Here is a 21,869-nt window from a genome sequence, read left to right as displayed (position 1 = left end):
AGATAAAAATCAATTAACCATTGAATTAACAGTGTATTTCTAATTACTAAGTATACATATTGGTTTGAATAAATCTGATAGTCTGAGATAACCTGATATCACACAATTATCAGAAAAGTCTACTACACAAAAAATATAATTCATTGAGCGTGGTATGGAGTGACAGTGATTGTGAAGTTCAGACAATCAACTTAAAAGCATTATTTACATACTCAAATTAAACATACAGATTAACATACACTGAGATTCACACCAGCAAGTTACTGGTACAGTATAAAAAAACTACTGCAGCTTTATCTTCAAAAGTAAGTACATGTTCACTACATTGCTCGTTTTGGTCATTTTCGTTGTCTTGTTCTTTATACACTTTTTGCAATTTGTAAACAATAATAGTTATAAAGTTTATATGGATATATACATTCATATCTATATACAGATATAATACTACAGTAAAAAAACCCTGACTTATTGACCTGCACCCCTGAAAATACTCGTTGAATGAAGGACAGAACGAAGAGAGATCTCTCACGAAGGGGGTCTAATGTCGGTCTGAAGTTCATCAACCTCCTCTGAAGATGTTTGAGCCGGGATGTCAATAACAGGGACGGCGCTTTCTGAAGGAGATGACGGACCCGCACTAGACACATTGCTGGACGGCCCACTACTAGCTACAGAAGATAAGAAAACAAGAATGAAGTGAACTGGTTTTAATTAAATCACATGCATTTCTCATGGAACATTAGCTGCAATATTAAGTAACTTTCCCTTGCTTCCATGTAGCATTTTGTTTGCAGACAAATCCAGTCTGCTAAACACCGACTACGCAGTTTCTTCACCATAATATATGTAAAGACAAAAGTGCTTCTAAGTCTGTGATGTGAAGCTTCACGGGAAAAATCTAGAACTAATATGGATGTGGAGCACATTCAACTAACACTAATTCCTCATTTAATTATTAATTTAAATAGTATGCTCATTTTTGTTACCTATTTAAATATACTAATAGTATATCAAAGATGCGACATTTAAAAATACATCACTAACAATCAACACTTATTAAAAACTTATCAAAATAATTATGCAGTGAATCCGTTGGACAGGTTAGAGCGTTTTAGTCCTTTACCACGGAGGTCTTAAACTTACTGCGGGCGGCTCGCTCGGGATCTCCCAATGATCCTTGCCCAGTTGCTGTACTTAAGATCTGCTCTGAGGTCATTGCATCCACACTTACAACCGTGTTCAACATGATTATTGACATGGGTGAGTATCCTAGGAGGTAGAAATCCGCTTCGGTACTTCCCCCAATAAAAAAACCCAATTTGGATGGAATTGATCCTAATAGCTATAGACCAATATCACGACTCCCGCTTCCGGCCAAGTTACTAGAGAAGGCTATTAACCAGCAACTAAGCACTTTCTTTCTGAGGACTAAGGCACTGGACCCCACGCAGTTTGGGTTTCGTGTAGGGCACAGCAGGGAGCTGGCTCTTATCAAGGCAACTGAGGAGGTTAGAGCGGCTGTGGACCAGGGAGGGGTGGCTGTTTTGATTCTGTTGGACTTGTCGGCAGCCTTCAACACAGTCCACCATGGGGTGTTGATGGACCGATTGTCGGGGGCAGGGGTGGATGGCTCGGCTTGGAGCCTCCTGAATTCCTTTTTGGACGACAGAATATAAATGGTTGACCTGGGATCAGATAAATCTACGCCTTTTTCCCTCCCTTGGTGGGTGCCGCAGGGGTCCTCCCTGAGTCCAACGCTCTTTAATATTTATGTCAGCCCACTGTCGGCCTTGATAAGATCTTTTGGTCTGCAACTTACATCCTCTGCAAATGATACACACATTGTGTTATCCATACAACGAGCGCCCCAAGGGGATATGGCAGCAAGATGCCACGATTGTCTAAAAAACGTTGCCGGCTGGATGACCTTCCATTGCCTTAAATTAAACTCTGGGAAGACCGAAGTCATCATGTTTGGAAACAACCCTAACATATGGACTCCTGATATGTGGCCAGAGGCCTCGGGAAAGCTAACAGCCCCCACTGGGAAAGCAAAAAATCTGGGTGTGATCGTGGACCAAAAGCACAAGTTACTACTTGTGTAACGATATATCTGTAAGAGACATTAGTTAGTATTAGATTCCTTACCTTAGAATATCCCCAGGCGTCAGACTGGATCCGGAAACTTTTGCGTAGCAGTACCCTTGCGCGTCGGTAGTCGTCGTCTGCGGCTCCGTGTCCGTCGTGGGCGTCGTGATGACGTCGTCGGAGTACTTAGACGCCGCCTCCGCGTGCTGACGTCAGTTCTTAGACACAGCTTTTCTGCGCCAGAAACGCAGAGCCATGTTAAAAACCAACACTGGTGCCATTGTACTAGGGCCCTGAAAGGGGATAACCCTATCCCTAGATATTGGTTCGCAGAACGGGGAGGATGGGTGAGTCGGTAAGGAATCTAATACTAACTAATGTCTCTTACAGATATATCGTTACACAAGTAGTAACTTGTGCATCTGAAAGAGACACGTTAGTATTAGATTCCTTACCTTAGAATAGATACCCCAGCAATACCAACCCCGGTGGTGGGGTTGCGAACCAATAATCACACCAGAAAGTCCTGGAGGACGGAAAGGCCAAAGAAGCCATCCCTCCGGACTTGGCTGTCCAGGCAATAGTGTCTTGCAAACGTGTGCAGTGATGCCCACGTAGTCGACTGGCAGATGTCTTGTAAGGGCACTCCCCTGCCCAGGGCAGTGGTAGTCGCCGTGGCTCGGGTAGAATGGGCCCGTAATCCAACAGGGGGCTCCTTTCTATCCAAGGAGTAGCATGCCTGGATACACAAGATGATCCACCGGGAGATGGTCCTCTTGTGCACCGCTTTCCCCTTCTTAGCGCCCACCTAACCAACAAAGAGTTGGTCATCCACCCGGAACTGGTGTGTGCGATCCAAGTAAAATGAGAGCGCACGTTTTGGGTCCAGACGGTGGAGCCGCTCTACCTCTTTAGAGGGATGCGGTGGCGGAAAGAAGGTGGGCAAGGTGATAGACTGCCCGATGTGGAAGGCCGTGACAACCTTGGGCAGGAAAGAAGGCTTAGTACGCACCACCACTTTGTCCGGATGGACAAAAAGGAAAGGTGGAGTACAAGAAAGGGCCTGGAGCTCACTCACTCTCCTGGCAGAGGTGATGGCAACCAGGAAAGCAGTCTTCAAAGTCAGAAGGCGAAGAGGACAGTTGTGAAGTGGCTCAAAGGGAGCGCACATCAGAAACGTAAGAACCAGGTTCAAGTCCCACTGAGGCATCACAAACGGAACAGGAGGAAACGTGTGTGTGATGCCCTTAAGAAATCTATTTACAATAGGGGACTTGAAAAAAGAAGGTTGATCAGGCAGCCTGAGAAAGGCTGAAAGGGCAGAAAGGTAGCCCTTGATAGTGCCCAGAGCAGAGCCCTGCTGGGCAAGAGAAAGAAGGAAGAGAAGAACCTCAGAAAGAGGGGCATTGAGAGGATCCACAGCCTTTGCTGTGCACCATGCCATAAATCTGTTCCACCTGCAGGCGTATACCGACTTTGTGGAGGGACGCCTGGCTGCCAGAATGACGTTACAGACTTCAGGAGGCAAGTCAAATGGCCTCAACTGTCGCCGCTCAATCTCCAAGCATGGAGGTGGAGACTGGACAGGTTCGGGTGGAGGACCGTCCCCTGCTGCTGCGACAGAAGGTCCTCCTGAAGAGGCAGACGAACCGGGGGATCGAATGACATACTGAGTAGCTCTGGATACCAGTACCTTCTCGCCCAGTCCGGAGCCACAAGCATGACTTGGGCCCGGTCGCGCTTGATCTTCTTCAGCACTGGGCAGAAGTGGTATAGGCGGAAAGGCGTACAACAGACCGCAACTCCACTCGCGACGAAAAGAGTCTCCGAGCGAGTGCCGCCTTGGAAATTCCAACGCGCAGAACCGATGACATTGCGCGTTCTCTTCGGTGGCGAATAGATCTAACCAAGGCTCTCCCCATCGCTGAAAGAGGCCTTGCGCCACGTCCGAGTTCAGACGCCATTCGTGATGCATCATGCACCGACGGCTGAGCTTGTCCGCCCTGGCATTCAGAGAACCTGCCAGGTGTTGAGCCACCAGGGTCACGCCCTGGCGTTCCAGCCATAGCCAAAGGCGAAGAGCCTCCTGGCAAAGGGTCCACGACCCCACCCCGCCTTGTTTGTTGCAGTACCACATGGCGGTGGTGTTGTCCGTGAACACCTGCACTACACTTCCCCGGACAGAGGGGAGGAATGCATTCAGTGCCAGACGAATTGCCCGGAGCTCCAACAGGTTGATGTGGAGCCGGGCCTCCGCCGGAGACCAGAGGCCTCTGATCTCCGCCTCTCCCATGTGGCCTCCCCAGCCCTGGAGGGACGCGTCCGTCACAACTACGTGCTCCGGTTGGTGAAGGGAGAGGGATCTGCCGCTGACCCAATCGCGGTCCGTGAGCCACCACTGCAGCTGTCTTGCAGTGCCCTCCGAGATCAGGACGTGGTCGGACAGGTTGCCCTGATGCTGCGCCCACTGAAACTTCAGGTCCCACTGCAGAGCCCGCATCCGCCACCTAACGTGATGCACCAGTAGGATGCAGGAGGCCATCAGCCCTAGAAGCCGCAGCGTCAACCTGACCGAGACCCGGGATAACGGCTGAAAGATGGGAATCAGAGCCCAAATATCCCGGACCCGCTGTTCGGGTGGATAAACCCGAAACCGCGCTGAGTCCAGAACCGCTCCGATGAAGAGGAGCTTCTGAGAGGGGCACAGGTGTGACTTCGGCACATTGATGGAGAACCCCAGCTGGTGCAGGAGGTCCGCCGTAATCTGGAGGTGGCCGAAGACTGTCTGGGGCGAGCCCGCCTTCAACAACCAGTCGTCAAGGTAGGGGAAGACTGAAACCCCCAACCTGCGCAGATGAGCTGCGACCACCGCCCTCACCTTTGTGAACACCCGTGGGGCGCTGGTAAGGCCGAAGGGGACCACGGTAAACTGAAAGTGCTCGTGGCCAACCATGAACCGCAGGTAGCGCCGGTGGGCAGGCAGGACGGGGATGTGGAAATAAGCGTCCTGCAAGTCCAACGCTACCATCCAGTCTCCTGGGTCCAGGGCAGCTAAGACCTGAGCCAGTGTCAGCATCTTGAACTTCTCCTTCCGGAGGAAGCCGTTGACGTTCCGCAGATCCAAGATAGGGCGTAGGCCCCCTTTGCCCTTCTTGGGTACCAGAAAGTAGTGGGAGTAGCAACCACACCCTACTTCTGGCCCAGGAACGCGCTCGATGGCCCCCTTGGCCAAGAGGGCCGTAACTTCCTCCTGCAGAAGTCGCAAATGATCCCCCGATACGCGGTGGTTCTACGGTGGCATGGCTGGAGGAGTCGCCTCGAAGGGGAGGGAGTAGCCCCTTCGGACAATTTGCAGCACCCACCTGTCCGAAGTGACAGTGCGCCAGTGGAGGTGGTGATGGCGAACCCTGCCCCCCACTGGCGTCACATGGGCCTGAAAGCACGGACTAGGAGGGTTTTGAAGCGGATGCTGCGGGGGAAGGTGTGGACTGACCTCGCTGGTGCCCCCAACCGCCCAGACAGCGGTTCCCACGGCCGCCACCGCGTTGGGTATTGCCCTGCGGAGCGTGGCTGACGGCACGTGTGGGCGCACCCCTTCCGTGGCCACGAAAGGAGGGAAAAGCAGCCGATTGCAGGCGCGGGGCCGAGAGGCCCAAGGACTTGGCCGTAGCCCTGGAGTCCTTAAAGCGCTCAAGCGCATGGTCTGCTTCGTCGCCAAAGAGGCGACGGCCATCGAACGGCATGTCCATGAGCGTGTTCTGGACATCTGCCGAGAAGTTGGCGGACCTCAGCCAGGCGTGGCGTCTGACCGCCACCGTCGTTACCATCGCTCTACCTAGCGAGTCGGTGGTATCCAGCCCACACCGGATGGAATATTTGGCTGCATCCCGGCCCTCCACAAGGGCTTGGCCGAGTTTGGCCCGTACCTCCAACGGACACTCTGGCAGCACTTCCGCGACCGTATCCCACAGAGAGTGGGTGTAACGGCCCAAGAGGCATGCGGTGTTGGAAGACCGCAGACCCAGACTAAGGGATGAGAAGATCCTTTTACCATACTGCTCATACCTCTTGGATTCCCTGTCCGGCGGGGCCGACGGGAACGCGGTCTGGGAATTGGAGGCCTGGATAACCAGGCTCTCGGGAGTGGGGTGGGTGGACAGGAAACATGGGTCGCCCGGGGCTGGGCGGTGGCGTCTGGCCACGTTCCTATCTACGGGCGAACCCGTAGCGGGCTTGGACCAAGTGCCCAGAAGAACGTCAGTCAAGGCCTCATTAAAGGGCAGCAGAGGCTCGGCCGAGCTTGACTGTGGTTTAAGGACCTCAGTGAGGAGATTAGTCCTCACGGCCGCGACGGGGAGCTCAAGGCCCAAGGCCTTGGCAGCCCTCATCAGCACCACACTATAGGTTGCCCCCTCCTCCGAAGCCACGGTAGGAGGGGAGACAAAACCAGTGCCTGGAGAGGTGTCCAGGCCACTGGCCTCCCCAAGGTCTCCTGCCCAGTCCTCATGAGACTGACACTCTCTGGTCAGAGGGTCCTCAGACCCCTCCCAGTCCTCTTCATCACCCATCTCCTGAAACTCAGGGTTCTCAACTAATGGGGCCTGTTCATAGAAGTGAAACTCTCCAAACGACGTCTGGAGCGGCGCCCATCGGGGCCGTCCCGGCGCCTGAACAGGAACGAAGGTGGAACAGAGGACGGCGCCGCCCGAGGACGGCGCCGGAGGCGACACCTGAGGGTCCGATGCCGGGGAGGTCGTAAGGTCCACCGGCGACGAACCAGATCCCGAAGGAGGTCCAGCGGCGTCCTGCGGCGCCGGGCCCGGCGGCGCCGGCACAACTGAACCCCTCGGCGCCGGGCCCGAAGGCGCCGACGGCGTCAGGGCCGCAGCACCCGACGGTGTCGGGGGCGAACCCCCCGACCCGCTAGGGGTCCCAGACGGGTCCGCTGGGCCCAAAGGCGCCGCGGAGCCCATCGGAGGAGAGAGTTTCCTCATGGCCATGAGGAAGCGCTCGATCTCCTCCTGCGTCGCGTTTAGCCCAGGGACCGGAGGGTGTGGGGCTGGACGCGGCGCCCGCGACTCCGACGGAGCCGCATGGGTGGTGTCACCCGAACCCCCGGCCGCATCGCGCGAGCGTCGGGGGGAGTCCGAAGAGCGATGACGCCGCTTGGACTTCTTGTGCTTCTTACCTGACGACGACTTCGACCCGGAGGAGTGCGGCCTACTCTCGGAGCTGTGGTGGCTCCGAGCCCGCGACCTGTCCCTCGACCTCCCATGGGACCGAGACCTCTCGCGGCGCGGGACCGACTGCCGGAGTTAGAGTCGCCTGCGGGACCGCTCCCGCCTGGCTTTCGAAGAGAGGGCCCGGCAGTCGGAGCAGGCCTTGTCGTCGTGATCGACGCCTAGACAAGTTAAACACAGGTGGTGAGGATCCGTGACCGACATCAGGCGGTCGCAATCCTCGCAGTGCTTAAAGCCGGGCATCCCTACGGCACCGATCGGAGTCGAAAGACTTCGAGAAATGATCTAAATCGACCAAAAAAGGTAGTAAAAAATGACTAGGGTTACTGCTTTTTCCAAATCTGCGCTTGCTGGCGCGGAAAAAAGAAGAACTGACGTCAGCACGCGGAGGCGGCGTCTAAGTACTCCGACGACGTCATCACGGCGCCCACGACGGAGCCGCAGACGACGCCTACCGACGCGCAAGGGTACTGCTACGCAAAAGTTTCCGGATCCAGTCTGACGCCTGGGGATATTCTAAGGTAAGGAATCTAATACTAACGTGTCTCTTTCAGATTCTTGATTTCGGGGATCAGGTTAGTGGATTGGTTTCGTCCTGTTTTTATATCCTTAGGATATTAAGGAAAATAAAAAAATTCTTCCAGCTGATGGTTTCAGGACAGCAGTCTCTGCCCTCATTTTGTTGCGTTTGGACTACTGCAATAGCCTGTACCTGAATTTGAAGAAAAAAAAACATGGGTACAGACTGCAGCTGGTTCAAAACGCGGCAGCGAGACTGCTGACGGGGATCCGCAGAAAAGCCTCAGTATGAGAGGGTCTCAGGCAACTCCATTGGCTGCCTGTAACAAGACGTGCACAATTTAAAGCCCTGTGCATTGTCTTCAAAGCCTTGATGGGTAGTGGCCCAGAGTTTTTGAGTAGGTGTGTTAAGTGGTATGTGCCGGGAAGAGCGCTTCGCTCGTCCGAAGGCAGGTTAGTTGCGGTGCCACGAATAAAAAAGGTCAGGTGGGGAGAAAACAGCTTCTCCTTCTCTGCAGCAAAAGCCTGGAACAGCCTGCCGGTGCATCTTAGGAATGCCTTGGAGCTCTTTTCTTTTAGAAAGGGGCTGAAGACCTGGTTATTCATGGAGTAGTCCCCCGTCTCCTTCTCAGGAGTCAGTAGGTAGCGCCAGGACGCCCTTGGGTATAAGCACGCTTTATAAGCTCCTAATAAATAAATAAATAAATAAAATATGACATCCTCCCAATTCACTAAAGCATATACTTACTTGTGATTTCCATCTGCTATCATACACGTAATGTGGAATAACATACGTTTCCCTTAACCATCAAAACAGAACAATCAAGTAATATCGGATTCAAAACAATTCTCACAGAACCTAGATGATCTGCTTAGTTTACTGGAAGCCATTACTCCTGATCAAGAACCAGTTATTAGACCATTGTCTGGCTCAATGTAATTCTCATAAACCTTTTAATTAGGTTAGGGGATTTTAAAATATTATATCTTGCTAGGTTTGATCTTCCACTAAAATACCTGAGAAAATCTGAACCTTTTTGTGAAGAACAAGTTACTTACCTTTGGTAACAATGTATCTGTAAGAGACACAGGTTAGTTATAGATTCCATACCTTAGAATTACCCCCAGATGTCAGACTGGATCTGGAGAATTTTTCTTAGCAGTACCCCTGCGAGTCGGTAGGTGTCATCCGTCGACTCTGCGTCCATTGTCGTGGTCACCAGGATGACATCGCGGTGCCTACTTAGATGCAGCCCCTGCACGCTGACGGCAGTTTTAACACAACTTTCCACGTGAGAAGCGCAGAGCCAATCAAGACACTGACCACTGGTGAGCTAAAACGAAGGCCCTGCAATGGAGTCCCTGTCCCTAGAAGTCAGTTCGCAGAGTGGGGAGGATGGGTGGGGCGGTAAGGAATCTATAACTAACCTATGTTTCTTACAGATACATTGTTACCGAAAATGAGTAACTTGTTCATCTGAAAGAGACAGTTAGTTATAGATTCCTTACCTTAGAATAGATACCCCAGCAATATCAACCCCAGAGGAGGGTCTGCGAACCAAGTTCACACCAGCAAGTCCTGGAGGACAGAACGGGCAAAATTGCCGTCCCTCCAGACTTGGCTGTCCAGTCAGTAATGTCTGGTGAACGTGTGCAAGGATGTCCTCGTGGCTGCCTGACAGATGTCATTGAGTGGAACTCCACATGCAAGAGCAGTGGTAGCAGCTGTAGCTCTAGTGGAATGAGCTCACAGCCCCACTGGAGTTTCCATTTTGCCAAAGCGTAATAGACTTTGATACAAAGGACAACCCATCTAGAGATGGTATGCTTCTGAACAGCCCGACCTTTTTTTGGCACCTGCATAGCCAATGAAGTGTTGATCATCCACCCGGAGAAATCTTTTGTATGGTCAAGGTAGGACAGCGCACGTTTAGGGTCCAGGCGGTGGAGTCTCAACTCCTCCTTGGACGGGTGTGGAGTTGGGAAAAAGGTGGGCAAAGTAATGGTTTGTCCAATGTGAAAAGGTGTAGCCACTTTTGGAAGGAACAAGGGTCTCGTTCGTAGCATCACTTTGTCCAGATGCAGAGAGAGGAAAGAAGGCTTAGAAGAAAGTGCTTAAAGCTCACTCACCTTGCGAGCAGAGGTGATGGCAACAAGGAAGGCAGTTTTCAATGTGAGAAGCTTGAGAGGACAGTTGTGCCGAGGCTCGAAGGGAGCGCACTTGAGATAAGTTAAGAAAAAGTTCAAGTACCACTGGAGCATTACGAAAGGAGATGGGGAAAGAGATGAGTAATGCCCTTAAGGAATCTATTTACAATAGGGGACTTGGACAAAGATGGCTGATCTGGTAGCCAAAAGTAGAGATGGCCACAAGATAGTCTTTAAGAGTGCCTAGGGCGGATCCCTGCTGGGCCAAAGAAAGTATGTACAAAAGGACCTCTGAAAGAGGGGCAGAAGAGGATCCACAGCCTTTCCTGTGCACCATGGCACAAACTTATTTCACCAACAGGCGTACACCGTCTTGGAGGGACACCTGGCGGCAAAGATGACATTTCGGGGGAAGGTCAAAAGATGTCAACTGTCGCCGCTCAATCTCCACCACGGAGGTGGAGGCTGGACAGGTTTGGGTGAAGAACCGTCCCCTGCTGCTGCGACAGAAGATCCTCCCTAAGAGGCAGTCTGAGTGGAGGATCGATGGCCATGCTCAGGAGCTCTAGGAACCAAGCACTTCATGCCCAGACCGGGGCCACAAGAATACTTTAGGCCCAGTCGCGCTTAATCTTCTTCAGCACTCTGGGCAGAAGTGGTACAGGCGGAAAGGCGTACAGGAGGCCGTAACTCCACTTGCGAGGAAAGGCGTCACTGAGTGCTGTCTTGGAAACTCCAATGCGCAGAATTGCTGACATTGCGCATTCTCTTTGGTGGCGAACAGATCTAACCACAGTTCTCCGCACCGCTGACAGAGACATTGCACCACCCCCGAGTAAAGAGGCCATTCGTGATCCGTTAGGCACTGGCGGCTGAGTTTGTCCGCCCTGGCGCTCAGAGAATCTGCCAGGTGTTGAACCACCAGGGTCATGCTCCGATGTTCAAGCCATTTCCAGAGACGAAGAGCCTCTTGACATAGGGTCCACATCCCCATCCCGCCCTATTTGTTGCAGTACCACAAGGCGGTGGTGTTGTACATGAACACCTGCACCACCTTGCCCTTCAGAGAGGGAAAGAATTCCGTCAGTGTCAGGCAAATCGCCCGGAGCTCCAACAGGTTGATATTAAGCCCGGACTCCGCCGGAGACCAGACGCCTCTGATCTCCACCTCTCCCAGATGGCCGCCTCATCCCAGGAGTGACACACTGGTAAGGCCAAAGGAGAGCAAGGTGAACTGAAAATGCTTCTGGCCTACCGTGAACCATAGGTAGCGTCTCATGGCTGGCAGGACGGGGATTTGAAAATAGGCATCATGCAAGTCCAATGCTACCATCCAGCCTCCAGGGTCGAGGGCAGACAGGACCCTGAAATCTTCCAAGTGGTATAGACGCCGTTTGGCACGACTTCAGCGAGCTCACGCGGTACCCGCGAATTTGTTTTTTAACCGTATTGACACATAAAGAAATCTACTGCATCAGTAACTCCTTATCAACTTGGACTGTTACCTATATTATGTCGTCGTCACATATACGTAAGATCTGCTAAACATACGCTGAAAAGAATTACCACAATCAATATAAAATAAATTTTTGAGCCTTCATTTGAAACCACGTAACCAAATATATGCCGCCGATAACGCCTAACCAGCCATCAAAACAGTGATAATCTATCTTTATCCTCATTGGATGGATGTACCGATTTTCAACGCGGCTTTTAAATAAGAAGAAAAAACGTTACCATTTCGGAGAAAAAGAAATACATCACATAGAGGAATCCCTACACTATGGAGTAGCCTTTTATCAGTGAATTGATGGCAGTGTCCTGGAGAAGACACTTTCAGGGTGTCGAAACGCGTAGACTGAACCATCTCCACATTGTATCACTCCATACAAGAAATCATAACACATTTTGTTTTATATCAATTTTTATATTAATCTTTTTAATCAGAATGTCAATGAATCTGTTCATGATAATTTTATACCAATTATTAAATTGATACTTTTTGTGCAAATTTTTGTGCTTCAATACTTTTCATTCTATTTGTTGTTAGTTACTTTGCCAGTGTATTTTTGTTACCTGGGTGCTTTATTTCTCACACAGACAGGACCCTGAGCCAATGTGAGCTTCTTCTTCCAGAGGAAGCGGTTGAGGGCCCTGAGTTCTAGAAAAGGACACAGACTTTTGTCCTTGGGCACCAGAAAGTAACGGGACTAGCAACCACAACCTACTTCTGACGTAGGAACCCTCTCAATAGCACCCTTGGCCAAGAGAGCTAAAACCTCCTGGCGGAGAAGCACAAAATGATCCTCTGACATGCGATCAAAAGACAGTGGCACAGAGGGTTGAGTAGTCTCAAAGGGGCGGGAGTAGCCCCTTCGGACTATTTGCAAAACCCACCTGTTCGATGTGGTGGTTTGCCAGTAAGGGAGGTGATGGCGAAGCCTGCCGCCCACTGGCTGTTGGTGGCCTTGAAAGGTCGGACTAGGAAGGATTGGAGGCTGCTGCAGAGGGGGAAAGGGTGGACTGGCACATCCACTGGCTCCCAGCCCCACGTCGCTGGATCCCACATCCTCGGCCACACAGAGGCTGAGCTGCTTGCGTGAACCGGGGGCTGGACTGGGTCAGACAGTTACCCCAAGACAACACCATCAATGAAGGTAGTAACCCCTGGAAGGAGCCAAAGGCTGAGGCATAGCCAAAAGACCCCAACCAAGAGGACCGCAGAGGAGTCAGAAACCCCAAGCAAGGAAAGGGAAGAAGAATAAAAGTACGCCCCCACACCGGAAGGGAAACCCAAGGTGTAGGGACGCCTAAGTACGTATGAACCAACCGACCTTGTACTAGCAAGGAAAGGGTAGAACAAATAATCAGAACAAAGCATCCCGACAGGGAGGAAGTGAAGCGGACACTCGCTGGAGACAAGCCACCCGGAGGGAGGTGAGTGCAGAAAACCAAGCTGAACGCTCTCGCAGAACAGGGAGGAAGGGCGGGTCGTGAAGGAATCTGCGTCTAGAATCATCTCTACCAGATAAATCGTTACCAAAGGTAACTTGTGCATCTGATAGAGACTACTAGTCGCAGATTCCTTAACGTAGAATAGATACCCAAGCCATACCCAAAAGGGAGGAGGGCCTGTGAGAGAGTCTCTCAGTAGAGAGAGTGAGACACAGGGTCCCAACAGGGCACATGTCACGGGGACAAAAGGGAAGGCCAGGGGATCCCAGGTCCAACCAAGAGAGAACCTCCTTAACACCCCGCTGGGACAAACAGCCCCCGAAGCACCATAAAGAACAAAGAACCACCTCCAACGCCAAGAAGAAGAGGAAGAACCGGAGGCAGGGCCCGCCGTAGAAACAGACACACACAGCAATGTGAACAGCTGAGCAGACAGTAGCCGCAAGGCAGCCGACAAAGCAGGAACTGCTCTACTGCCAACAGCGCAGGCGTAAGAAGAAAGACAAGTGCATTAAGTCTGAGCAAGACAAGAGGAAGGGGCACAAGGGAACCCACCAAGGGCCACGACAGTGGACCAGAGCAAGCCGGCACGTGCAGCCAGCAAGAGGCAGCCCCAAGGAAGACGGCACCCAGAACAAGCCAGGCACAAGCCAAAGGCAGCGACCAGTACACACCCAAAAGGGGGCGAACCGGACCAGGTAGTAGAGAAGAGGAAGACGGCCCACGCCTTCAACCAGAACACAGAAAACCAAGAGAGCTAATCTCCCTGGAACATCAGACAGAGGACCAGGACGAAACGGGCGGAAGCGCCGCAACACGATGCCGAAGACAGCACACCAGGATGGTCTAGCGGCGAGGACTAGCGGTGAAGCGAACATGGAAAAGGACAAGTGTTAAAGAGACCACACCTGCAGTATACCGTGACACCATGGAAGGCCCAGAACCTGAAAAAGGGGGGAGGCGCGCCCCCCCAGCCCATGACAAAGCTATACAATAGCTACAAGTACCCCACATAGGGTAGACTACGTCCCAAGAAAACATGGGAACACCTCTTAGGAAAAACTTTCCGCAGCAGAGGACTAAAACAGGAAGACCTGCGGGCAGACCCGCAGACGGCTTACCATGCAGCCAACAAAAGAAGACACAGAAGGCCCAATCTCAGGACCAACACGGCTTCATTGACAGTCAAGGCCACAAGTGAAACAAGCATTTGCAATGCAATAGGTCTCGCAGCATTCAAGTTTGAGTTATTGGCATTGTATATGACAATGTGTTGCATGAATTTTTTTGCAAACTCTGTATTGGCTGGTGGTGTTTGTGCCCGGTGAAAGCGTGCACTGACGGATGGTGGTGTTTGTGCCCGGTGAAAGCGTGCACGAACAACTTATGGTGTCTGTGCCTGGTGAAAGTGTGCACTGACGGCTGGTGGTGTGTGCCTGGTGAAAGGGTGCACTGGCGGCTGGTGGTGTTTGTGCCTGGTGAAAGCGTGCACTGACGGCTGGTGGTGTTTGTGCCCGGTGAAAGCGTGCACTGATGACTTATGGTGTCTGTGCCTGTTGAAAGTGTGTACTGACGGCCGGTGGTGTGTATGCCTGATGAAAAGCGTGTACTGATGGCTAGTGGTGTGTGTGTGCCTGTTGAAAGTGTGCACTGATGGCTGGTGGTGTGTGTGCATGGTGGAAAAGCGTGCACTGACATGTTTAAAAGTAAAGTGTGCCATACTGCGATTGCTACAATAGTTAATTGTGAATGTGTTAATTGATGCGTGCACTAATGGCTGGTGGTGTGTGTGTGCCTGTAGAAAATGTGCACTGATGGCTGGTGGTGTGTGGGCCTGGTGGAAGTGTGCACTGCCAGTTGGTGGCGTGTGTGCCTGGCGGAAGCGTGTACTGACGACTGGTGGTGTGTGTGCCTGGTGAAAGCGTGCACTGACGGCTGATGGGGTGTGCCTGGTGAAAGTGTGCACTGACGGTTGGTGGTGTGTGGGTGTGTCTGGTGAAAGCGTGCACTGACGTCTGGTGCTGTGTGCGTGTGGTGGAAGCGTGGATTGATCGCTGGTGGTGTTTAAATAGCAACATACTTGGGTCCAGCATAAAGAGCACTCTTTTTAAACAGGCATTAAGAGTGAGACAGCACACAATGATCCAATGGTAATTACTAGTTGAAGGCAAATCGCATATCACTTACTTTTACTTCTGCCGACTTGGGCATTAATCCCACAGCGTGTGTTAGAACATGGTTTGACAGCGTGTGTGAGCAATTCTTTGTTACCTGACTCCACGCTGGATTCTGGTAGCTGATTCTTGCGCGGCCGCCATCTTGGGGGAAGCAGGTTGTCACGCTAGTGTTTAGCGTCAGGTGACCTGCCTTCACCCTATTTGTGCGATATGCCGCCTAGGACGTGCAGCGGACGAGTGCAGCGGGCGCGCCGGAGGTGTTCCGGAGGCACCCGGGCCGACCGACAGTGATGCACCTCCTACCCCCCATTCAGGGATATCCAACTTGCTATGACTCCGCAACTTTGCTTAGGTTAAAGGGAAATATCTGCTGTAATTGCCCCGCGCCTCTGTGTGAGCCCTTTATGGATGTTTTAAACTGCTTGCACTGCGGGTGGACGGCTACTACTGTTCTCCATAGTTCGGCCAATGGTTGTGTTTCAAACTCCCCGGGCTTCCCGCATACCGAGGGCAGCCCATACCCATGTAGAGAAGCGTGGCTCAGTGGTTAGAGGCGGCAGACCCGGAAGCTGAGATCGACGATGGACCAGGGTTTGATTCCCCGCCTCGGCGGGTCTCGGGCTCAAAATTCCACGGACTCGACAATTCTCGCTCTGGTGCCTACTCAACTCACGGGGTCACACTCTGCAACTCTGGGCAATAGCTTGCTTAATCTCCACTACGGCCCCTCGCGGCGGGATGCCTGGCTTTCACCTTGTGGACACCCTGCCAGGATTTCTCACAGGGGAATACCAGGACGGGTTCCCTAAGCAAGCGCCGGGACGCTTACGGGCAGCTGTGCGCTTTACAAATCCAGCACATTTACATTTACATTTACATGTATGCTTCTTAATACTCGATCCATGGGCAAACATGCCCTGGATCTTTTTAATCTTCTTACAGAACATAAACCGGCCTGCCTCTTTCTAACAGAAACCTGGCTGTCCGAGGCTTCCTGCCCTGATATTTCCACTGCCCTCCCTCTGAACTACTATATTGTGAGGAAAGATCGGGTTCTGGGTAGAGGAGGTGGTGTGGCTATTGTAGTTGACAGACAATATGCTTGTTCAGTGGTTGTGACTGAGGCTATTGCGGGAGTAGAATCGCTAGGCTTTTGTCTTTCTTTCTCCCCTCACCAGTCGTGCGCTGGCCTATTGGTATATAGGCCTCCTGGTCATGTGAGCTCTTTTTATGAAGATCTCCATTTGGCTCTGTCTCCACTGATTGTGAAATATAAGCATAGCGTACTTCTTGGAGATTTCAATATTCATATGGACGATACGCAGGCAGCAGACTCCGTGAAACTCCAGGATGTAGCTAACACGTTTGGCTTGTCCCCATTTATAGCTTCTGCCACTCATAACAAAGGTCATATTCTTGATCAGATATACTCCTCCCTTCCTATTCTGACCTCGCCTTCGTTGCCCCTGACCTGGTCGGACCACTATCTGTTGAACTTTTTTATTCTTAACAGCTCCAGGGTAATCGGCAGTGGTATCGATCCTCAGCCTACAGTCTTTCGCCCCTTTCATCGGGTTACGGCCATTTCACTGGAGCATTCTCTCACTGTGCATCTCTGCCCACTTACGGGCCAGCTGGATAATGATCTCGCCACCTTTCAGTCATGGCTCCTCCAGCGGTTCGATGAGTTAGCTCCAATTCCTATTCAGCCCAAATCTGGTACCTCTGCGCCCTGGTTCACTTCTTAACTCCATGAGATCCGACGGAGCTGTAAGAAGGCTGAAAGAGTCTGGCATAGCAATTATGACGAGGCTTTTAAAGCTACTTATAAAGCCTGTATTAAGGACTATCATAAAGCTATTATAGCTGGAGAAAAAAGCGCACTTCGCCAGTAGAATTGATTCAGCGAGTAATATTAGCAAAGAAATTTTTTAAATTGTCAAGGAGTTTACGTCCCCTGCTGCCTCAACTCCTAACTCTGCTCCATCTGAATCTTGGGTAGAGCAACTGGCGACTTTTTTCTCAAACAAGATCTTGGCCATTCAAGCCTCTTTTGCGCTGAATACTCTTTCGAATGTGGTTCCTCCAATGCCATCTGGAATACCCTCCATTCCCGACAGTCAATGTCCCCTCTCTGACAAGCATCTGCTTGTCACTTTTCCACCCCTATCTCTCTAACATTCATTGGATCTGTTACAAAAAGTAAAATCCGGTTCACCATCGGATCCCTGCCCGGCAAAAATTTTAGCCAAAATGGCCCGTGTCATCAACCCTTTGGTGAATCCCATTCTTAATGCCTCTTTTGAAACCGGCATTGTCCCTATTGCGTGGAAAAAGGCGCATATTGTCCCTCTTTTAAAAAAAAACAACTTGGACCCTTTAGAGCACTGTAATTATCGGCCAATTTCGCTGCTCCCCGCTTTGGCGAAAATTGCTGAAAAGCATGTGCATTCCATCCTCTCCAGCTTTCTTGAATCGCGTGATATTTTTCACCCTTCCCAGTCTGGTTTCCGCTCAAAATTGAGCACCGAGACCGCTTTACTGGAAATCACTGAGTCTATCAGGGAAATCTCGGACAGTGGTGGGAAGGCGTTGCTGGACCTTTTGGACCTGTCAGCGGCTTTTGATACCGTCCCTCACTGCCGTCTTCTCGCTAGACTTCATGAGATTGGATTAAGAGGGACGGTATTCAATTGGCTCAAGTCCTTTCTGACCGACCACCAACAACTGGTCTGGGCCCCTCCTTTCTCAGCAGTTATTCCTCCTTTGGCTGCTGGAGTTCCCCAGGGGTCGGTGCTGAGTCCTACCCTTTTCAGTGTTTATTTATCTCCTCAAGTGGAACTGGCTGAGTCGAACGGAGCGCATATTGTGTCGTACGCTGACGACACGCAGCTCCTTTTTTCTTGCGACAAGAATGCTGATTTTGATGGCCCGTCCATTAGGAGATGTCTGGAGGCCATTTTTCTCTGGTTTCATGAGAATCACTTCAAATGTAATTCGGACAAGTCCGAGATTATTTTTTTGGGCTGTCCTCCTGATATCCATTGGAAATCCTGGTGGCCGCATGACATGCATCCTCCCGCATCATCTTCCTCAGTAGTACGTAACTTAGGGGTAAAGATCGACACTGGTTTAACGTTTAAGCCCCAGATTCTCAGCTTAGTTGGCCAGTGTTTTACCATTTTGCGCTCCCTGAGGAAATTTCTTCCGTTCCTTTCTCTAACTCACAGGAGAATTACGGTACAGGCATTAATTGGATCCAGACTTGACTATTCCAATATTTTATATTTGGGTCTCCCAGAGTACCTTCTGGCACGCCTTCAGACAGTTCAGAATTCAGCAGCGAGGGCCATCTTTGGCCTCAGTCGCAGGGCTCACACCTCAGCTCTCCTCGATTCGCTGCACTGGCTGCCGGTGCGGAAGAGTATCTATTTTAAAGCCATGACCATGGCCTTCAAATCCTTGCATGGTATTGGCACTGTATACCTCAGGAAAAGAGTGCAATTCTACTACCCTTCCAGATCTCTTCGTTCGGCCTCTCAAGCTCTGGCCACTATTCCAACTATCAAACGCGCTCGCATTGGTGGTCGCTCCTATAGACTACTGGCTCCAAAATTCTGGAACAAACCTTCTCTGTCTCTCAGAAAGTTAGATAATCTGCTGGCTTTCCGGAAGGAACTAAAGACCTGGCTCTATGGACTATAGTTTCCTTTTTCTGGTCTCTTCACTACAGATCTGTTAGCGCCGGGACACTCTGCCTGAGTAGCCGTGCGCTCTATAAGACACCCATTTAACATAACTTAACATAACATATAGAACATTAGGAACACTGCAATTGTTTACATTGATTCAGACGGTCCTTGCTGCATTCAGGACATTATCAAAAATCAGTCTGTTTCGTGAGAAGTAATACCTTACATCCTAAACAGCTGTTTTAACAGAATGTTCCCGACTTTAAAAAGAGAGATGCCTAAAACGTTGGCAGGGAGGCAGCATCCTGAATTTAGGCCGTATGAATGTCACTTCATTGTTTAACTGAAAGAAAAAAGCTCAACTATAATAAACTCCTAGCCAACGCTGCAACACCATTCAGCCAGCTAAGCAAGCTGAGTAAGAAGGGATGCGCGGACTTTACCCGAAGGTGTCCGAGCGCTTCACAATAGGAACAGAACTGATACATGAGAACATTACAAGTGAGCAAATTACAAAAGCAAACCTTACATTACATGAGGCAAAAGTGACAATCGTGAGCCAACAACATACAAGAGGCAGCAAACGGTGCAATACAGGGGGAAAGAGTGACAAGTGTGCAGTTTACAAAAGTGTCAATAAATGGAGGACACTCAAACACAAAAACAAACATTACGTAGGCAATGGTGGCACTTGAGCAAGAATTGAAAGCAAACAAAATGTAAGAGGTAGCAAACGGTGTGATACAAGAGAAAAGTGACGTGTGCATGTTATAAACGAGTGCCAAACATGGGTAGAAGGATAATACTGCAATAAATGGCAGACTCTCACACCACAAGAACACACTGGGAAGGTACTTCCATAGTCATGGAAAGAAGAATTTTCTATAATGGAAGGGCTTCCTTTAGGTAAAAGAGGGGGCGTGAATTAAGTTTTGAAGTGTCTTTGAATGAGGAGAACTTTGAGGTCAGTTTTGAAGGCTGCCTCTCTCTATCGCTCTCATACTCGCTCACACTCTCTCTCTCATATCGCGGCAGCAGCAAGCACTTGATTGTAAGGGCCAAAGAAAGTAAAGTAGTTTAAAAATCCACCGCACCATTCATGTAAGTGCATGAGGTGGCATCAAATTTACAGGTCCCTCTCGCGGCCTGCATGACTCCGGGGGTACGCGCGCGGTGGGGTAGGAGGTCGGGATAATGAAATAAATACAGTAATAAAAACATATAAACTAAACTTACGGGATGAGGCATCTCCTCCGCCGGTGGCCGATCCTGCGTCATAACATCACGTCTCCCTCAGCCCCCCTCTCTGCCCGATGTACCATCTGCTGGGGCCCCTCAGCGATGCTCTCCTCTTCCTTTCTCCCATCCTTCCGGCGCCAGACCACTCACCCCAGCCAGGCCCGGTCGGATTCGAGTGATTAGTTTGGCAGTACCAGCCTCGCACCCGCAAATAAACGCTGGCGTCGTTCTCCACAATGCACCGGTGTCCTCTGGTTATGATGACCACCGCCACAACTTTGCCCCGAAAACCGTATATCTGCCAGCACAGAGATGCCACTCACTCACCACACCACTGCCACTTGCCCCGTACGCCCGTCTCGCCTGGTTGTACTTGCAAAGGTCTACACAGAGGATTAAAATCCCATAATCAAAACATACAAGTAGAGAAAAGGGTCCAAGGGATGTTTAAAGACCATGCCTAGGTTGTACCCCCCAAAAACAATATATGAACAACAAAGAAACCTAGGGGTCTAACAAAGAGGATATCAGAAGGAGCCTCAATCTGTCATCGACAATGTCTAGATTAGTACAGCGATGATCAACATTTAGTTTGTAGAGTAGAATAAACAGTGCTTAAACACAAGGTCTGTTGTGATTGTGAATAGAACCCACAAGGTGTTCATAGGATACCCATCAAAGTATTGTATGATCAATTTTATCATCTGGTCATCCAACAAAGGTAATAAGTCTCTTGATCATTGAGACCATATTCTTACCCTGTAACAGAGCGGGGTCACTGCCCACAAGCACTTTATGACCAAGTGATATTGAGCTTTTGGGTAAAAGTCCAGTGCAAAAAAATCATAAATGTGGTGAATTAAGATAGGATAGAGGACAAAAAGAGGGGCAATTTTATTAAGAATATGACCTCTTCCTGGTTAAAAACAAGAACAGTGCAAGAAAGCAGTGTTTAGCAAATAACTGCGTAAGGGCCAACATGTTTCAGCCTAGATGGGGAAGACCCAAGGCTTTCTTCAGGGCCTCTGTTCGTGACGTTGCTACTGCAGAGTGAAAAAATAGTCAAATCAAGACCAATCAAATAAGATATACAATAAGTGAAAAAATCCAAAGGATACAATAGATCAGTTATATATCCTCCATGTCAGTGGATCCTTTATTAGATCTGGAACAATACCAAACAAAACTAGTGTTAAGATAAAGAATATGCTACTTACTTCCCTCTCGGTAGAATAAAAATAATAAATATAAAGATAACACTCACCCAGCATAACCGGGGAATAAACCTCACCTCACCTGGACTCAGACTCAGGAATAATGAGGCCACGCTCTAGGGAGATAAGGATACATATGCTTAATGCATGCGGGTGAAAGAACTAGTTCCACTCCCCTATGCACTCATCAAAATAACATTATTGTTATCCTTATTCCTAGTCTCTTTACCATGCAGGTAACCACAAATCGCTAGGGGCTCAAAACCTTCCTAGAATATTCTCAGCTAGTGTTCTCATGTAATAATGTTTGCTCTTAAACAAGCCTCCCACTACAGAAGAGACCTCATGCCCCTCTATCTCTGTTTAGCAGATTCTAACAGCATCTCCCTAGAACGTGTCCCGTGGAGGCTGCAGAGTCCGGCGATGCGGTGAGTGGGGTTAGTTGGGGGGGGGCGTCTCTGTATGTGCGCGTGTGTGTGGGCGGGCCGGCGGGGGGGGATTGTCTGTGTGTGTGTGCTCGTGTGTGTGTGTGGGCGGGGGGGACTGGGGAGGTGTGGTGTGGTGTGGTGTGTGTCTGTATGTGTGCGCTCGTGTGTG

General features: G+C 50.4%; 1 protein-coding gene across 2 annotated transcripts in view; it reads right to left on the bottom strand.

The window, feature by feature from the left end:
• Positions 1–520: 520 nt before the first annotated feature.
• Positions 521–21,869, bottom strand: part of PPIP5K2 (diphosphoinositol pentakisphosphate kinase 2) — a 1,596,028-nt gene continuing 1,574,679 nt past the window's right edge. For both annotated transcript variants that reach the window (XM_078675453.1, XM_078675448.1), the window contains one exon: positions 521–668. In XM_078675453.1, coding sequence (XP_078531579.1) covers positions 526–668 — 143 coding nt within the window. In that variant the 3' untranslated portion in view covers positions 521–525. The remainder of the gene's footprint in view (positions 669–21,869) is intronic.

This window comes from Lissotriton helveticus, chromosome 2_1, assembly GCF_964261635.1.
Source record: "Lissotriton helveticus chromosome 2_1, aLisHel1.1, whole genome shotgun sequence".
In the NCBI taxonomy this organism is placed as follows: Eukaryota; Metazoa; Chordata; class Amphibia; order Caudata; family Salamandridae; genus Lissotriton; species Lissotriton helveticus.
This window is presented reverse-complemented; position numbering and strand designations above follow the sequence as displayed.